Source organism: Guillardia theta (assembly GCF_000315625.1).
Source record: "Guillardia theta CCMP2712 unplaced genomic scaffold GUITHscaffold_65, whole genome shotgun sequence".
Lineage (NCBI taxonomy): Eukaryota > Cryptophyceae > Pyrenomonadales > Geminigeraceae > Guillardia > Guillardia theta.
This window is the reverse complement of record NW_005434609.1, coordinates 9,963-21,165: the sequence shown is the minus strand read 5'-3', so window position 1 is coordinate 21,165 and position 11,203 is coordinate 9,963. Positions and strand designations below refer to the sequence as shown.

Genomic DNA, 11,203 nt, shown 5'->3' with positions numbered 1-11,203 from the left:
ACCTCCGCGACAAGAGGAGATTACAGAATTGGCTGGCATTAGAATATCCCTGACCTGGTCACATCATATTCATTCAAGGCAAACACCCATGCAAGACGAAAAGCACATTGGTTGTGATATGATGATATGATATCAGAAGGATCAGAGGAGATAGACCGTTCTCAACTCATGTTTTGTTGACAGAACAACTGCTGCCGTCTTGTCCTTGGCCCTTTGCTGTGTTGTTCCCAGACTTGGACGTCGGTACGGAAGGTTGGTAGAAGCCATGGCTTCTTCGGTCTATGGCAGCATCCCCAAGAACGAGCCAGGGCCGTATGAGGCGGTGCAGGTGAGTGCTGCTTTGACTCGTACCATGCTCATGCACGAGCAGAAGAGAGGAGCGCCGGAGTGGGAGGCAGAGGCGAAGCGAGGGTTCATCATCAAGGTCTACAGTATCCTCTCCCTCCAGCTAGCGTTCACTGCTGCGTGCTGTGCCGGCGCCATGTGAGATGGAGCTGAGGCAGGCTTTCGCCTCCGCTCACCTGCTCTCAGGTTCGTCACGCCGGTCAACTCCCTCATGATCGGCATCGGGTTCTGGCCGCTCCTCGTGAGTCTGCCGGGGCGACTTGAGCTTGTCCCTCATCCGCTGCCAGGTCGCCATGATCGGCAGCTTCATCTGCCTCATCGCCCTCATCTACAACAAGGTGACCCAGCGACCGTCGCGCGTCTGAGGCTGACGACTTGTCAGAGTTCCTATCCTACCAACCTGATCCTCCTCGCCGTCTTCACGGTCCTGGCTCCTCCAACCCTCCCCCTCTGACTCGAGCAGGTCATCGAGTCTTGGATGGTCGCCACGATCTGCGCGCTGTACCAGGCTGGAGGCGTCGGAAACATGTGAGCGACTCCCTCCTACGCTCCCTGTGATGCTTTGCCAGCGTCCTGCTTGCGTGGGCGACAACCTTCGGCATCTTCGCGGCTTTGACCGCCTTCGTCTTCCTCACCCGATGGGACTTCAGGTGGAGGAGAGGAGGAGGAGGAGGAGGCGAGACTGACTGGCGGCAAGTGGGATGTGGCTCTTCCTGTTCGTAGGAACTATCGTGATGATGGTGAGACGAGCCTGAAGACTGGGAGGCTCTGAGCTTGTGCTCCTTCAGGTTTGGGGTCTTTGCAACATGCTGTTCGGGTTTCACGCGTCCTTCGTCTACGGGGCGTAGGTTGACTCGCGTCTGTCGCGGATGACTGACATCCTGGCAAGGTTTGGAGCTCTGCTGATGAGTGGCTGGATCATCTACGACACCTGGCAGATCATGGCGAGACTCGGCCCGGACGACTACATCCTGGCCGTCATCGACCTGTACCTGGACATCATCAAGTGAGCCTCTCAGATCCCCTTTGTCTGCTTGCATGACTCCATGCAGCCTCTTCCTCTTCATCCTCGACATGTTCGGCCGCAACTGAAGTGTAGGAATCTTAAGCTAATGTATCTTACAATCATCCTGCGACTGAAACGACGTGAACTCATCGCCTTGCCTTCCCCTCCCCCTGCCGCATCCATCAAGTTTCTCTTCCTCCTCTGCTCGCCCCCTTCCCCTCGCTCTTCCTCCTCCATCGGGTTTTATGGAGTCCTGTACCCACCCACTCAAATGCACCCACCCTACCTACTCGGTCCGTCAGAGTAGAGTTCAAATTACGGGTTCAATAATCACCCCTACCCCCTATTCCCGTGAAGCCTTTGCATCCCACCATCAGTGGATTCGAGGCTCCCTTGCTTGAGCGAGTAGCGCGTGTACCCCCTACCTCACCTCTCTCCTCCAGCGCCATGAACATCTCCTCCGTCTGCCTCCTCCTCCTCCTCTCCCTCCTTACCCCTGTGCATCTCGTACAAGCCCTCGGCGGCCTCTCGCTTGCTCCCACTTCCTTCACGTCTCGTTCTCCTCGTATCATCGAGGGTCTTCGGGGAGGCAGGAGTCTTGACTCTTCAAGGTCCCATGCCTGCCTCTTATCTCTGTCGCTCGTTCTCGCTGCCTCCTCCTCTCCAACACCTTCCCATCTTCCTCCTCTCGATCCCGCTCTTCACCACTCTCTTTCTTTCCGAACCTCGTCTCTCCTTTCATATCGCTCACGCTGTCCCATAGCGAGGCTCTGCCAGTCTGGGTGACAAGCACTGCGAAGATGAGGATGGTGAGGGGATGAGGATCAGAGGCAAGTGATGGGAGCCATGTGAGGTGCGCGCAGGAGACAGTTTGACGCTTTTCTTCCATGCGGGGACCTCCAACCTGATCGAGGTGATGGGCGGGGGCGCCTCTGTGCTGTGATTTACGAGCTCCCTCAGATCAGTCACGAGTACGGAGATGGAGGCATCAGATTCTCCGCAGGATCCAGCATGGTTCACTCAGTGGCAGACGGACAAGCGTTGAAGGAGGAGCCGGTAAGTCCCTTGTCGCTCCGAGGGGCAGAAGGTGACGCGTGCGCTAGTCGGGCTTCCTCGCGGGCTTCACTGAAGTAGATTTGCTGATGAAAGAAGGGTGAGGATGCGGAGGAGGAGCGCGAGAGCTGACGCTCGTCCCAGGCAACCCGACGAGCTGCAGCAGTCGCTGGGTGACTGGACGGTGGAGGGGACGACTGGGTTCATCCTCCTGCGCAACAAGTTTTACTTCTCGTCCCTTATCCTCACCCCTCGCGGAGACTTCTTCTGGATATCCAACAGCATGTCCGACTACGCCATCTTTGTTGCCGACGGGGAGATTCAAGAGATGTCTGGGAGAGAAGCTCGATCGCTGATGAAGGAGCGCATGGAGGCGATTTGTTGACACCTCTTCTACACTGATTGAACCTCCTCCTCACTGCACCTTCAATCCGCCTCTGCCGCCTCTGCTGCCTCTGCGTCTTGGGCTTCCAGCATCCTCTGTTCCCTCTGCTGATTTTCAAGCTCCCACTCCAGCTGGAACTTGTCCCGCAAGTCCATCTGCTCTTCGTTGAAGTGCTTCCAACCCTCCTGCGGGTAGGGAGGAGGAACTTCCACTGGCTGCTCAACCACGTTCCCGTTCTCATCGGTGGTCTTGACAGGCTCTTCCTTGACCGTGTAGATGACGTCTGAGTTGACAGGAGGCATGATGAGCCCTGGCGCGTATTTTGGGGTGTGCAGGTGGAAGTTCTCAGAGTTGCCCCACCCGATGTACAAGGCGTAGAACCTTGCGCCCTTAGACACCATGACAGCGCCGGGGAACTCGATGCTGTAGAGAGCCACGGGCGCGTATCTCTTGCACTGAGCGGCGCAACTGCGAGAGAACCACTTTTCGTCCTCCACCGCAGGGTCGAGGGGGCGGATGGGATAAGGCTCGGGGTCAATCACAGGCCAGTTGCCCTCCTCATCAGGGCCGAAGTCATCCGGGAAGTTGTCATCGTCGGGGAGAGGAGGATAGTGTCTCGCCCATGAGCCGATGCTGCGGGCCTGAGCCTCGTCTTCGAAGGGACTCCACGAGCCCTCGTGCTGAATGATGTTGTCGGGTTGACGAGGCGAGCTCTCGAGGTCTGCGGGGACTTCCTTATAGAATCCTGCTGGTGACAAGATCGTGTTGATTCCAATCCATGCAATCTTGGCGCGAAGGTACTCGGCCTCAGTCTCGCCGGGAAACGGAGGATAGCTCGCGCACGCGGCGTGAAGGTCTCCAGTCAAGAGCTTCTTGATCGAGCCGACTGCTTGCAGCTGCTCGAGGTTGACGTTAGGGAGAGTTGTCCACGTCGCTCCGGGGTAGCTGCACACAAAGTACTTGAGCTTGTTGTGATGAATCGCTTTCTCGATGCTCCTCCTCCTCGGATCGTTGGGCTTGAGCCCCCTCGGCGCCATCTCATCGGGGCATGTCATCTCGCCTTCACATATGTAGTAATCGCCTCGCGTCCCCAGCATCTTTCCGAAGAAACGAACCATCTTGAGCTCTGGATGCTCTGCTGCAAGCCTCCTCATCGCTAGCATCACTTTCTGGGTTTCTACCTCCCCGATGCATATCCCAGCCCATTGAAGCAGCTGCGCCTCTGCTGCGACGTCTGGGACGTAAGTATCAGTGACACGCTCGTAGATGTTTTCCTTGAGGATTCCGCTGGAGAAGTCAACTGAGCTCTTGGGTGTCTTGAAGAGATCACGGATGCTGATCACGTCGCTCAGCTCTTGCCCAAGCGACGCTCCCTCCTTCCTCCATCTCAGAGTGGATTCGAGAACTGAGCGACTTAACTCCATGAACTTCTCTGTCGCATTTTCTTCATGTTCAAGTGCAGCAACAGCCAGAACCTGAGACAGATGCTCTATCACGCTCTCCTCTCCTCCTCCTAGCGCCCCCACCGCTTCCTGCGCCATTTTCTCTGTCGCCATGCCTCAACCGATAACGGACATCGGTTACAGATCGTTGTCCCGAGGCCGTTACGGTTTTGAAACCGGCCGCGGCCCCGGCGGCGACCGGACCCGGTCCCGCCGTCACTCGAGTCAGCCTTCCGAGGCTTCAAGGCGGCCCGGCCAGTCCGACAGACTGTCACGCCGCCGTCAGAGCCACTGTCGCTGAGGGTTCTACAGGCTAAGACTTACGGAACTTGACGCGCGGAGCCCTCCGAGAAACACTGATGCCAGTCAGATAGTGCCAGGCAGTGCAGACCTGACTGTCACTAAACGCGGTACCAGACCAGCTTGTCGGACTGGCAGACAAGACACTGATTAGGTGACAGGCCCTTAAGCATGCCCGGTTGAACACTGAAAGCCTGGCAGGGCGCCAGGCGGGAGGGAAGGGAGTGAAAGAGAGATGGCAGAACATGTTTAGCTTCACTCTCAATGAGCAGGAGCACAAGAAACTAACGCCTGTCCTTGCCCTCTGATGCGGCTGAACTCGCACTGACACGAGCCGCATCACAGCTTCTCTCCTAGCGCCTTCTCGATCACCTGCGGGACCGAGGCGACCCCTCGCTCTCCCGCGTAGACGAGAATGCCTCTGTCGTCAAATCTGTATCTGCAACACCCAGCAGTCAGTCCAGGAGCAACTCAAGTATTGAGAACACGAGCGGCTTCTCAACTCACATGGTCTGGTCGCCTTCCATCACGATCGTTCCTCCTTGCTGTACGACGAGATCCTGGCAAAGCATGAGGAACAGGGAGCCTGCGACTTGAGCAGCACCTGGTTCTCAGGGATCAGCTCGTTCCACTGCTCCAAGATGCCGATCATGTTCTAGCACAGGAGCGTCACTCGTCGTTTGCACGATGAGGAAGTGAAAACCTGAAGACGAACTGTGGCGAGCTCGAAGGGGCGGAGATAACCTGAGCCCAGCCTATCAAAGAGCTCCTACAAGCACAACTGTGAGGCTCCAGACTGCTGCTCCCCGCCCCTCACCGGCTCGACGAAGGGGAAGCTTCCAGTCGCAAAGTCTCTTAGGTGTGAGACTGTCCATTTAGGATCGTAGCCTCGGTCGCCGAAGTAGCCGTAGATCACCTGCCATGCTCGCCGTCATCCCCTCAGTCTCGACACGCCCTTGCGCTACCCGCCCGAGGGTTCCGGGAGACCCTGCGAAGCTGATGAGACACGGAAGACGAGGACGAGAAAGTCACCGATGCCAAGGAGCATGGGGAGGAGACGAAGATAAGGTGATAGAGGGTTCGACTGTGCGTCTCGTGCTGCTTGACGTCAGACTTGCATGACTGCATGCGCTTTCACCTGAGCTTCTTCCGAACCCAGCGCTGAAACCAAGCTCAGCCGCACAGGAGGCGTCGGGGTCGAAGAAGAGGAGCTCCTCTGGAAACTTGAGCTGATCCGCGAACTTCTTCCCAGCCTCTTGACTGCCTATGCCGATCGCCATCACCTTGACTCCTGCATGCGTATGACTGACACGCTGGCGGACAACAGCCTGAAGATCCAACACCTCGCGAGTGGAGGAGAGGCATGTAGTGCAGAAGCTGTCTTGCGTACTCCCAAGACGAGAGGTCCCCGAAGTGCGTCTGAATGATTCTCAGGTATTTCTCGTGCTCGTGACTGCTCACCAGGAAGACGAGGAGGCGGCGGCCTGACGGAGAGACGATGTCGGCACCTTCACATGTCTTGACGTTCTTCACTCTCAACCCCTTCAGAGTCTCGTACTCGCTGACTGACATCTCGCAGAGCCGATGCGATGTGGCGCGGGGGAAGCGAGGGGAGGCAGTGAGCTTGGGAGAGGAGGCAGTGAGCTTGGGAGAGGAGGGAGCAAGAAGGGAAGGAGGAGCGAAGCAAGTCGCTTCTTGCAGCATGAGGAGAGGGAGAAGCAGCGCCACACGCAAGCTTCGCACCATGACCACTGCGCTCCTTAAAACAATTCTTTTTAATTTTTTTGTGAAGTGTTGAACAAGCGATCCTCCACCGACGTACATCCGGGCGGCCCGCCTCAGGGGCCTGGCAGTGGACGGTACGGGCCCGGGTCTGCCGCACTGCAGTGCCGGGCCCTCCGATAAGAGTGGAGCTGGACCTCGCAGCTCAGCGGCAGTGGTCCGAGCTCCGAGCGGCCGCGGTCGTAACCGTGACTCAGTGACCAGTCACCGTCACGCACGGCCCAGTGGCCCGGGCCGGGCCGGGCCCCGGCCGGCCCGGCCGCCCGATTGTCACTGTTCGGTTACTACCGTGGGTTACTCAGTAGTGTCGGTACCGCTCCAGGTTTAGCTTGTTCCTCCTCTCCGGCGCAGACTTCCGACTCAGTCGCCGGGCGTCGGACCGTCTCGACAAGGTCCGAGCGGCCCGCGGCCTCAGGGGGTTTCATCTCGGACGTCCCCTCCCGCAGTGCTGCTCTTGTGATAAGTTACCCCTCCTACAGACTGCGCGGCTTCGCGCGTGGGCTGGCGGTCCCGGGTCTGCTGACGGTTGCCAGCAGTGCTGGTTACTTTTGGTCTTTTGTTGTTGTAATTGTTTGTGCAGCTTCTCGCTGTGCGCTGTGTGCATGCCGCAGTGCAGTGCAGGTTTAGCTTGTTCCTGCTTATTTGCTTGAGGCACTTTTACCTTATGCGAGTATTCATTCTCTCACCCTCCCTGCTTGTGTTCGCGGCTTCGCGCGTGGGCTGGCGATGCCGGGTGAGTCTTCTGACAGTTGCCAGCAGTGCTGGAATGTTTACTGTCGAGCTCTCCGGAGGCATCCGACGTCTCATGCGGCGTTTGGTCGGCACTTCGTGCCTGATGATGGACCTGCTGCTCAGGTCTTGGCTCGCAAACGCGCCGCCACCTATCAGCGCCTCACCATGCAGCTGACGCTGGAGGCGCTCCTATCTGGTGCGAGGCGCATGACGCCCTTGCGCGCGCAAGCACTTCTCGAGCCAGAGGACAGCTCCTCCTCGGACTTTGTCGAGTCGCCCGAGGGGGAGTCTTCGCCGGAGGTCTCCGACTCCGATGGGGGAAACCCTTCGAGTGGCGCCGACGACCGGCGCGGAGCTGGCGAGGCGTCTCCGTCCCTCACTGTGACGGCGTCGGGTGCCTCCGGAGACTGAGCTCGACACCACTGGGGTGCTTGCTGCTGGTCCGAGCTCGCCTGCTTCCTCCCCGGCATCGGTCGGGTCACACCCGGCCGGTCCTTGGCCCGCCATTGCTGCGGCGACGCCGCTGTCACGGGCGGTGTTGGTCTCGGCTACTGCTACTGCTGACTCGGAGGCCTGGATACGGATTTACTGGCAGAAGGTAAAAAGTGCCTCAAGCAAAACAAAGCAGGATCAAGCTAAACCTCCAGGCACACAGCGCACAGCGAGAAGCTGCACAATCACACACAAAACACAAGCCCGAAAAGAACCAGCACTGCTGGCACCCAGACGCGGCAGCGCCAGCCCAAGCGCGAAGCCGCGCAGACAAGCAGCCTAAGGGTCAAGCAATCAAGCAACAAGCAGCAGGAGCATGCAGGAGGAATAAAATCCCTTAGACGCGATACCCGGAGGCAGCCGACTGACCACTGTCAGTCGAGACGTCCGCTGCCGCCACAAAGCGGGTGGCCGCGGACGGAGAAAGGGCAGCCGCCGACAAGGAGCCGGCGCTGCCCGGGGGTCCGCCTGGGGCGGCAGCGGACGGAGGGAGGCTGGACACAGGAACACGGTACCGCTCGAGGTAGTCCTCCTCGCTAGCCTCCGAGTCAGTCAGCGGCAGCCGAGACCAACACCGCCCGTGACGGCGGCGACGCCGCGGCAATGCCCAAGGACCGGCGGGACCCGACCGATTCCGCGGAGGAAGCAGGCGCCGCTCGGACAAGCAGCAAGCACCCCCGGCCCAGTGGTGTCGAGCTCTCCGGAGGCACCCGACGTCACAGTGAGATAATGGATTTACTGGCAGAAGGTAAAAAGTGCCTCAAGCAAAACAAAGCAGGATCAAGCTAAACCTCCTGGCACACAGCGCACCGTGGCACAGCGAGAAGCTGCACAATCACACACAAAACACAAGCCCGAAAAGAACCAGCACTGCTGGCAACCAGACGCGGCACCGCCAGCCCAAGCGCGAAGCCGCGCAGACAAGCAGCCTAAGGGTCAAGCAATCAAGCAACAAGCAGCAGGAGCATGCAGGAGGAATAAAATCCCTCAGACGCGATACCCGGAGGCAGCCGACTGACCACTGTCAGTCGAGACGTCCGCTGCCGCCACAAAGCAGGCGGCCGCGGACGGAGAAAGGGCAGCCGCCGACAAGGAGCCGGCGTTGCCCGGGGGTCCGCCTGGGGCAGCGGACGGAGGGAGGCTGGACACAGGAACACGGTACCGCTCGAGGTAGTCCTCCTCGCTAGCCTCCGAGTCAGCGGTAGCCGAGTCAGCGGTAGCCGCCCGTGACGGCGGCGACGCCGCAGCAATGCCCAAGGACCGGCGGGACCCGACCGATGCCGGGGAGGAAGCAGGCGCCGCTCGGACAAGCAGCAAGCACCCCAGTGGTGTCGAGCTCTCCGGAGGCACCCGACGTCACAGTGAGGGACGGAGACGCCTCGCCAGCTCCGCGCCGATCGTCGGCGCCACTCGACGTGTTTCCCCCATCGGAGTCGGAGACCTCCGGCGAAGACTCCTCCTCGGGCGACTCGACAAAGTCCGAGGAGGAGCTGTCCTCTGGCTCGAGAAGTGCTTGCGCCCGCAAGGGCGTCATGCGCCTCGCACCAGACAAGAGCGCCTCCAGCGTCAGCTACATAGTGAGGCGCTGATAGGTGGCGGCGCGTTTGCGAGCCAGGACCTCAGCAGTTATGCGCCTCGCACCAGACAAGAGCGCCTCAAGCGTCAGCTGCATGGTGAAGCGCTGAGGTAGAGTATAGGATTTACTGGCAGAAGGTAAAAGCTGATAGGTGGCGGCGCGTTTGCGAGCCAAGACCTCAGCAGCAGGTCCATCATCAGGCACGAAGTGCCGACCAAGCGGCGCATCCTCAAGAGGCATCGAGCGCTGAGCAATGATGTCCGCCAGATACCAGATGAAGCGAGGTATAGCATTTACTGGCAGAAGGTAAAAAGTGCCTCAAGATATAGGATTTACTGGCAGAAGATAAAAAGTGCCTCAAGCAAAACAAAGCAGGAACAAGCTGAACCGGCAGGCACACAGTCCACAGCGAGAAGCTGCACAAACACACACAAGCAAAACAAAGCAGGATCAAGCTGAACCGGCAGGCACACAGTCCACAGCGAGAAGCTGCACAATCACACACAAAACACAAGCCCGAAAAGAACCAGCACTGCTGGCAACCAGACGCGGCACCGCCAGCCCAAGCGCGAAGCCGCGCAGACAAGCAGCCTAAGGGTCAAGCAATCAAGCAACAAGCAGCAGGAGCATGCAGGAGGAAGGGATAAAATCCCTTAGACGCGATACCCGGAGGCAGCCGACTGACCACTATCAGTCGAGACGTTCGCTGCCGCCACAAAGCGGGCGGCCGCGGACGGAGAAAGGGCAGCCGCCGACAAGGAGCCGGCGCTGCCCGGGGGTCCGCCAGGGGCAGCGGACGGAGGGAGGCTGGACACAGGAACACGGTACCGCTCGAGGTAGTCCTCCTCGCTAGCCTCCGAGCCTGGCAGCGGTAGCCGAGTCAGTGGTAGCCGCCCGTGACGGCGGCGACGCCGCGGCAATGCCCAAGGACCGGCGTGACCCGACCGATGCCGGGGAGGAAGCAGGCGAGCTCGGATCAGCAGCAAGCACCCCAGTGGTGTCACTGGATGTATAGGATTTACTGGCAGAAGGTAAAAAGTGCCTCAAGCAAAACAAAGCAGGATCAAGTTGAATCGGCAGGCACACAGTCCACAGCGAGAAGCTGCACAAACACACACAAAACACAAGCCCGAAAAGAACCAGCACTGCTGGCACCCAGACGCGGCACCGCCAGCCCAAGCGCGAAGCCGCGCAGACAAGCAGCCTAAGGGTCAAGCAATCAAGCAACAAGCAGCAGGAGCATGCAGGAGGAATAAAATCCCTTAGACGCGATACCCGGAGGCAGCCGACTGACCACTGTCAGTCGAGACGTCCGCTGCCGCCACAAAGCGGACGGAGGGAGGCTGGACACAGGAACACGGTACCGCTCGAGGTAGTCCTCCTCGCTAGCCTCCGAGTCAGCAGAAGCCGAGACCAACACCGCCCGTGACGGCGGCGACGCCGCAATCCATCTCGTCGCAGCAATGCCCAAGGACCGGCGGGACCCGACCGATGCCGGGGAGGAAGCAGGCGCCGCTCGGACAAGCAGCAAGCACCCCAGTGGTGTCGAGCTCTCCGGAGGCACCCGACGTCACAGTGAGGGACGGAGACGGCGCTTCGCCAGCTCCGCGCCGGTCGTCGGCGCCACTCGAAGGGTTTCCCCCATCGGAGTCGGAGACCTCCGGCGAAGACTCCTCCTCGGGCGACTCGACAAAGTCCGAGGAGGAGCTGTCCTCTGGCTCGAGAAGTGCTTGCGCCCGCAAGGGCGTCATGCGCCTCGCACCAGACAGGTTCTTTTCGGGCTTGTGTTTTGTGTGTGATTGTGCAGCTTGTCGCTGTGCGCTGTGTGCCAGGAGGTTTAGCTTGATCCTGCTTTGTTTTGCTTGAGGCACTTTTTACCTTCTGCCAGTAAATCCACCATCACCAATGAAAGGGTGGACCATGGAGGGCGTCGAGGTTGACCTCACCCCACTTGGTCAGGTCGGCAGAGCTACCAATGTAAGGGTGGACCAACGTCACGTCCGCCATCAAGCCCTCGTACTGCTTGGACCCTCGATCGCGGATTCCAGGGATGTGGATATCGCCCTTCATCTTGCGGCCATGAGGGGCTA

At 59.4% G+C, this 11,203-nt stretch overlaps 4 protein-coding genes across 4 annotated transcripts; 1 reads left to right on the top strand and 3 right to left on the bottom strand.

Annotated features, from left to right (window-relative positions):
• Positions 1-265: 265 nt before the first annotated feature.
• On the top strand, positions 266-1,437 carry GUITHDRAFT_142518 (hypothetical protein; the record flags this gene model as incomplete). The annotated part of the gene is made up of 10 exons (XM_005827560.1): positions 266-328; positions 371-483; positions 532-586; positions 633-683; positions 809-873; positions 915-995; positions 1,043-1,085; positions 1,134-1,189; positions 1,235-1,351; positions 1,398-1,437. The coding sequence occupies 10 exons, from the start codon at positions 266-268 to the stop codon at positions 1,435-1,437; spliced, it is 684 nt and encodes a 227-aa protein (XP_005827617.1).
• A 1,175-nt stretch (positions 1,438-2,612) lies between these two features.
• On the bottom strand, positions 2,613-4,352 carry GUITHDRAFT_154040 (hypothetical protein). Its single transcript, XM_005827559.1, has one exon. It carries the CDS (start codon positions 4,343-4,345, stop codon positions 2,831-2,833), a length of 1,515 nt encoding a protein of 504 aa, XP_005827616.1. The 5' UTR covers positions 4,346-4,352; the 3' UTR covers positions 2,613-2,830.
• A 416-nt stretch (positions 4,353-4,768) lies between these two features.
• On the bottom strand, positions 4,769-6,260 carry GUITHDRAFT_88647 (hypothetical protein). Its single transcript, XM_005827558.1, has 10 exons — positions 5,993-6,260; positions 5,875-5,950; positions 5,670-5,822; positions 5,564-5,629; positions 5,502-5,519; positions 5,349-5,452; positions 5,235-5,300; positions 5,136-5,186; positions 5,039-5,091; positions 4,769-4,970 (listed from the first exon to the last, which is right to left on the bottom strand). The coding sequence occupies exons 1-10, from the start codon at positions 6,233-6,235 to the stop codon at positions 4,871-4,873; spliced, it is 930 nt and encodes a 309-aa protein (XP_005827615.1). The 5' UTR covers positions 6,236-6,260; the 3' UTR covers positions 4,769-4,870.
• A 4,250-nt stretch (positions 6,261-10,510) lies between these two features.
• On the bottom strand, positions 10,511-11,183 carry GUITHDRAFT_113167 (hypothetical protein; the record flags this gene model as incomplete). Its single annotated transcript, XM_005827557.1, has 2 exons — positions 10,511-10,961; positions 11,017-11,183. 2 exons carry the CDS (start codon positions 11,181-11,183, stop codon positions 10,511-10,513), a joined length of 618 nt encoding a protein of 205 aa, XP_005827614.1.
• Positions 11,184-11,203: the final 20 nt, after the last annotated feature.

Excerpts from the sequence above, each read along its gene's own strand:
- GUITHDRAFT_88647 (XM_005827558.1), bottom strand. The coding sequence starts at position 6,235 with ATGCTGCAAGAAGCGACTTGCTTCGCTCCTCCTTCCCTTCTTGCTCCC. Across the intron at positions 5,630-5,669 it reads TGGGTTCGGAAGAAGCTCAG|CACGAGACGCACAGTCGAAC; the intron begins GTGAAAGCGCAT and ends GACGTCAAGCAG. Across the intron at positions 4,971-5,038 it reads ATGGAAGGCGACCAGACCAT|ATACAGATTTGACGACAGAG; the intron begins GTGAGTTGAGAA and ends TGGGTGTTGCAG.
- GUITHDRAFT_154040 (XM_005827559.1), bottom strand. The coding sequence starts at position 4,345 with ATGGCGACAGAGAAAATGGCGCAGGAAGCGGTGGGGGCGCTAGGAGGA.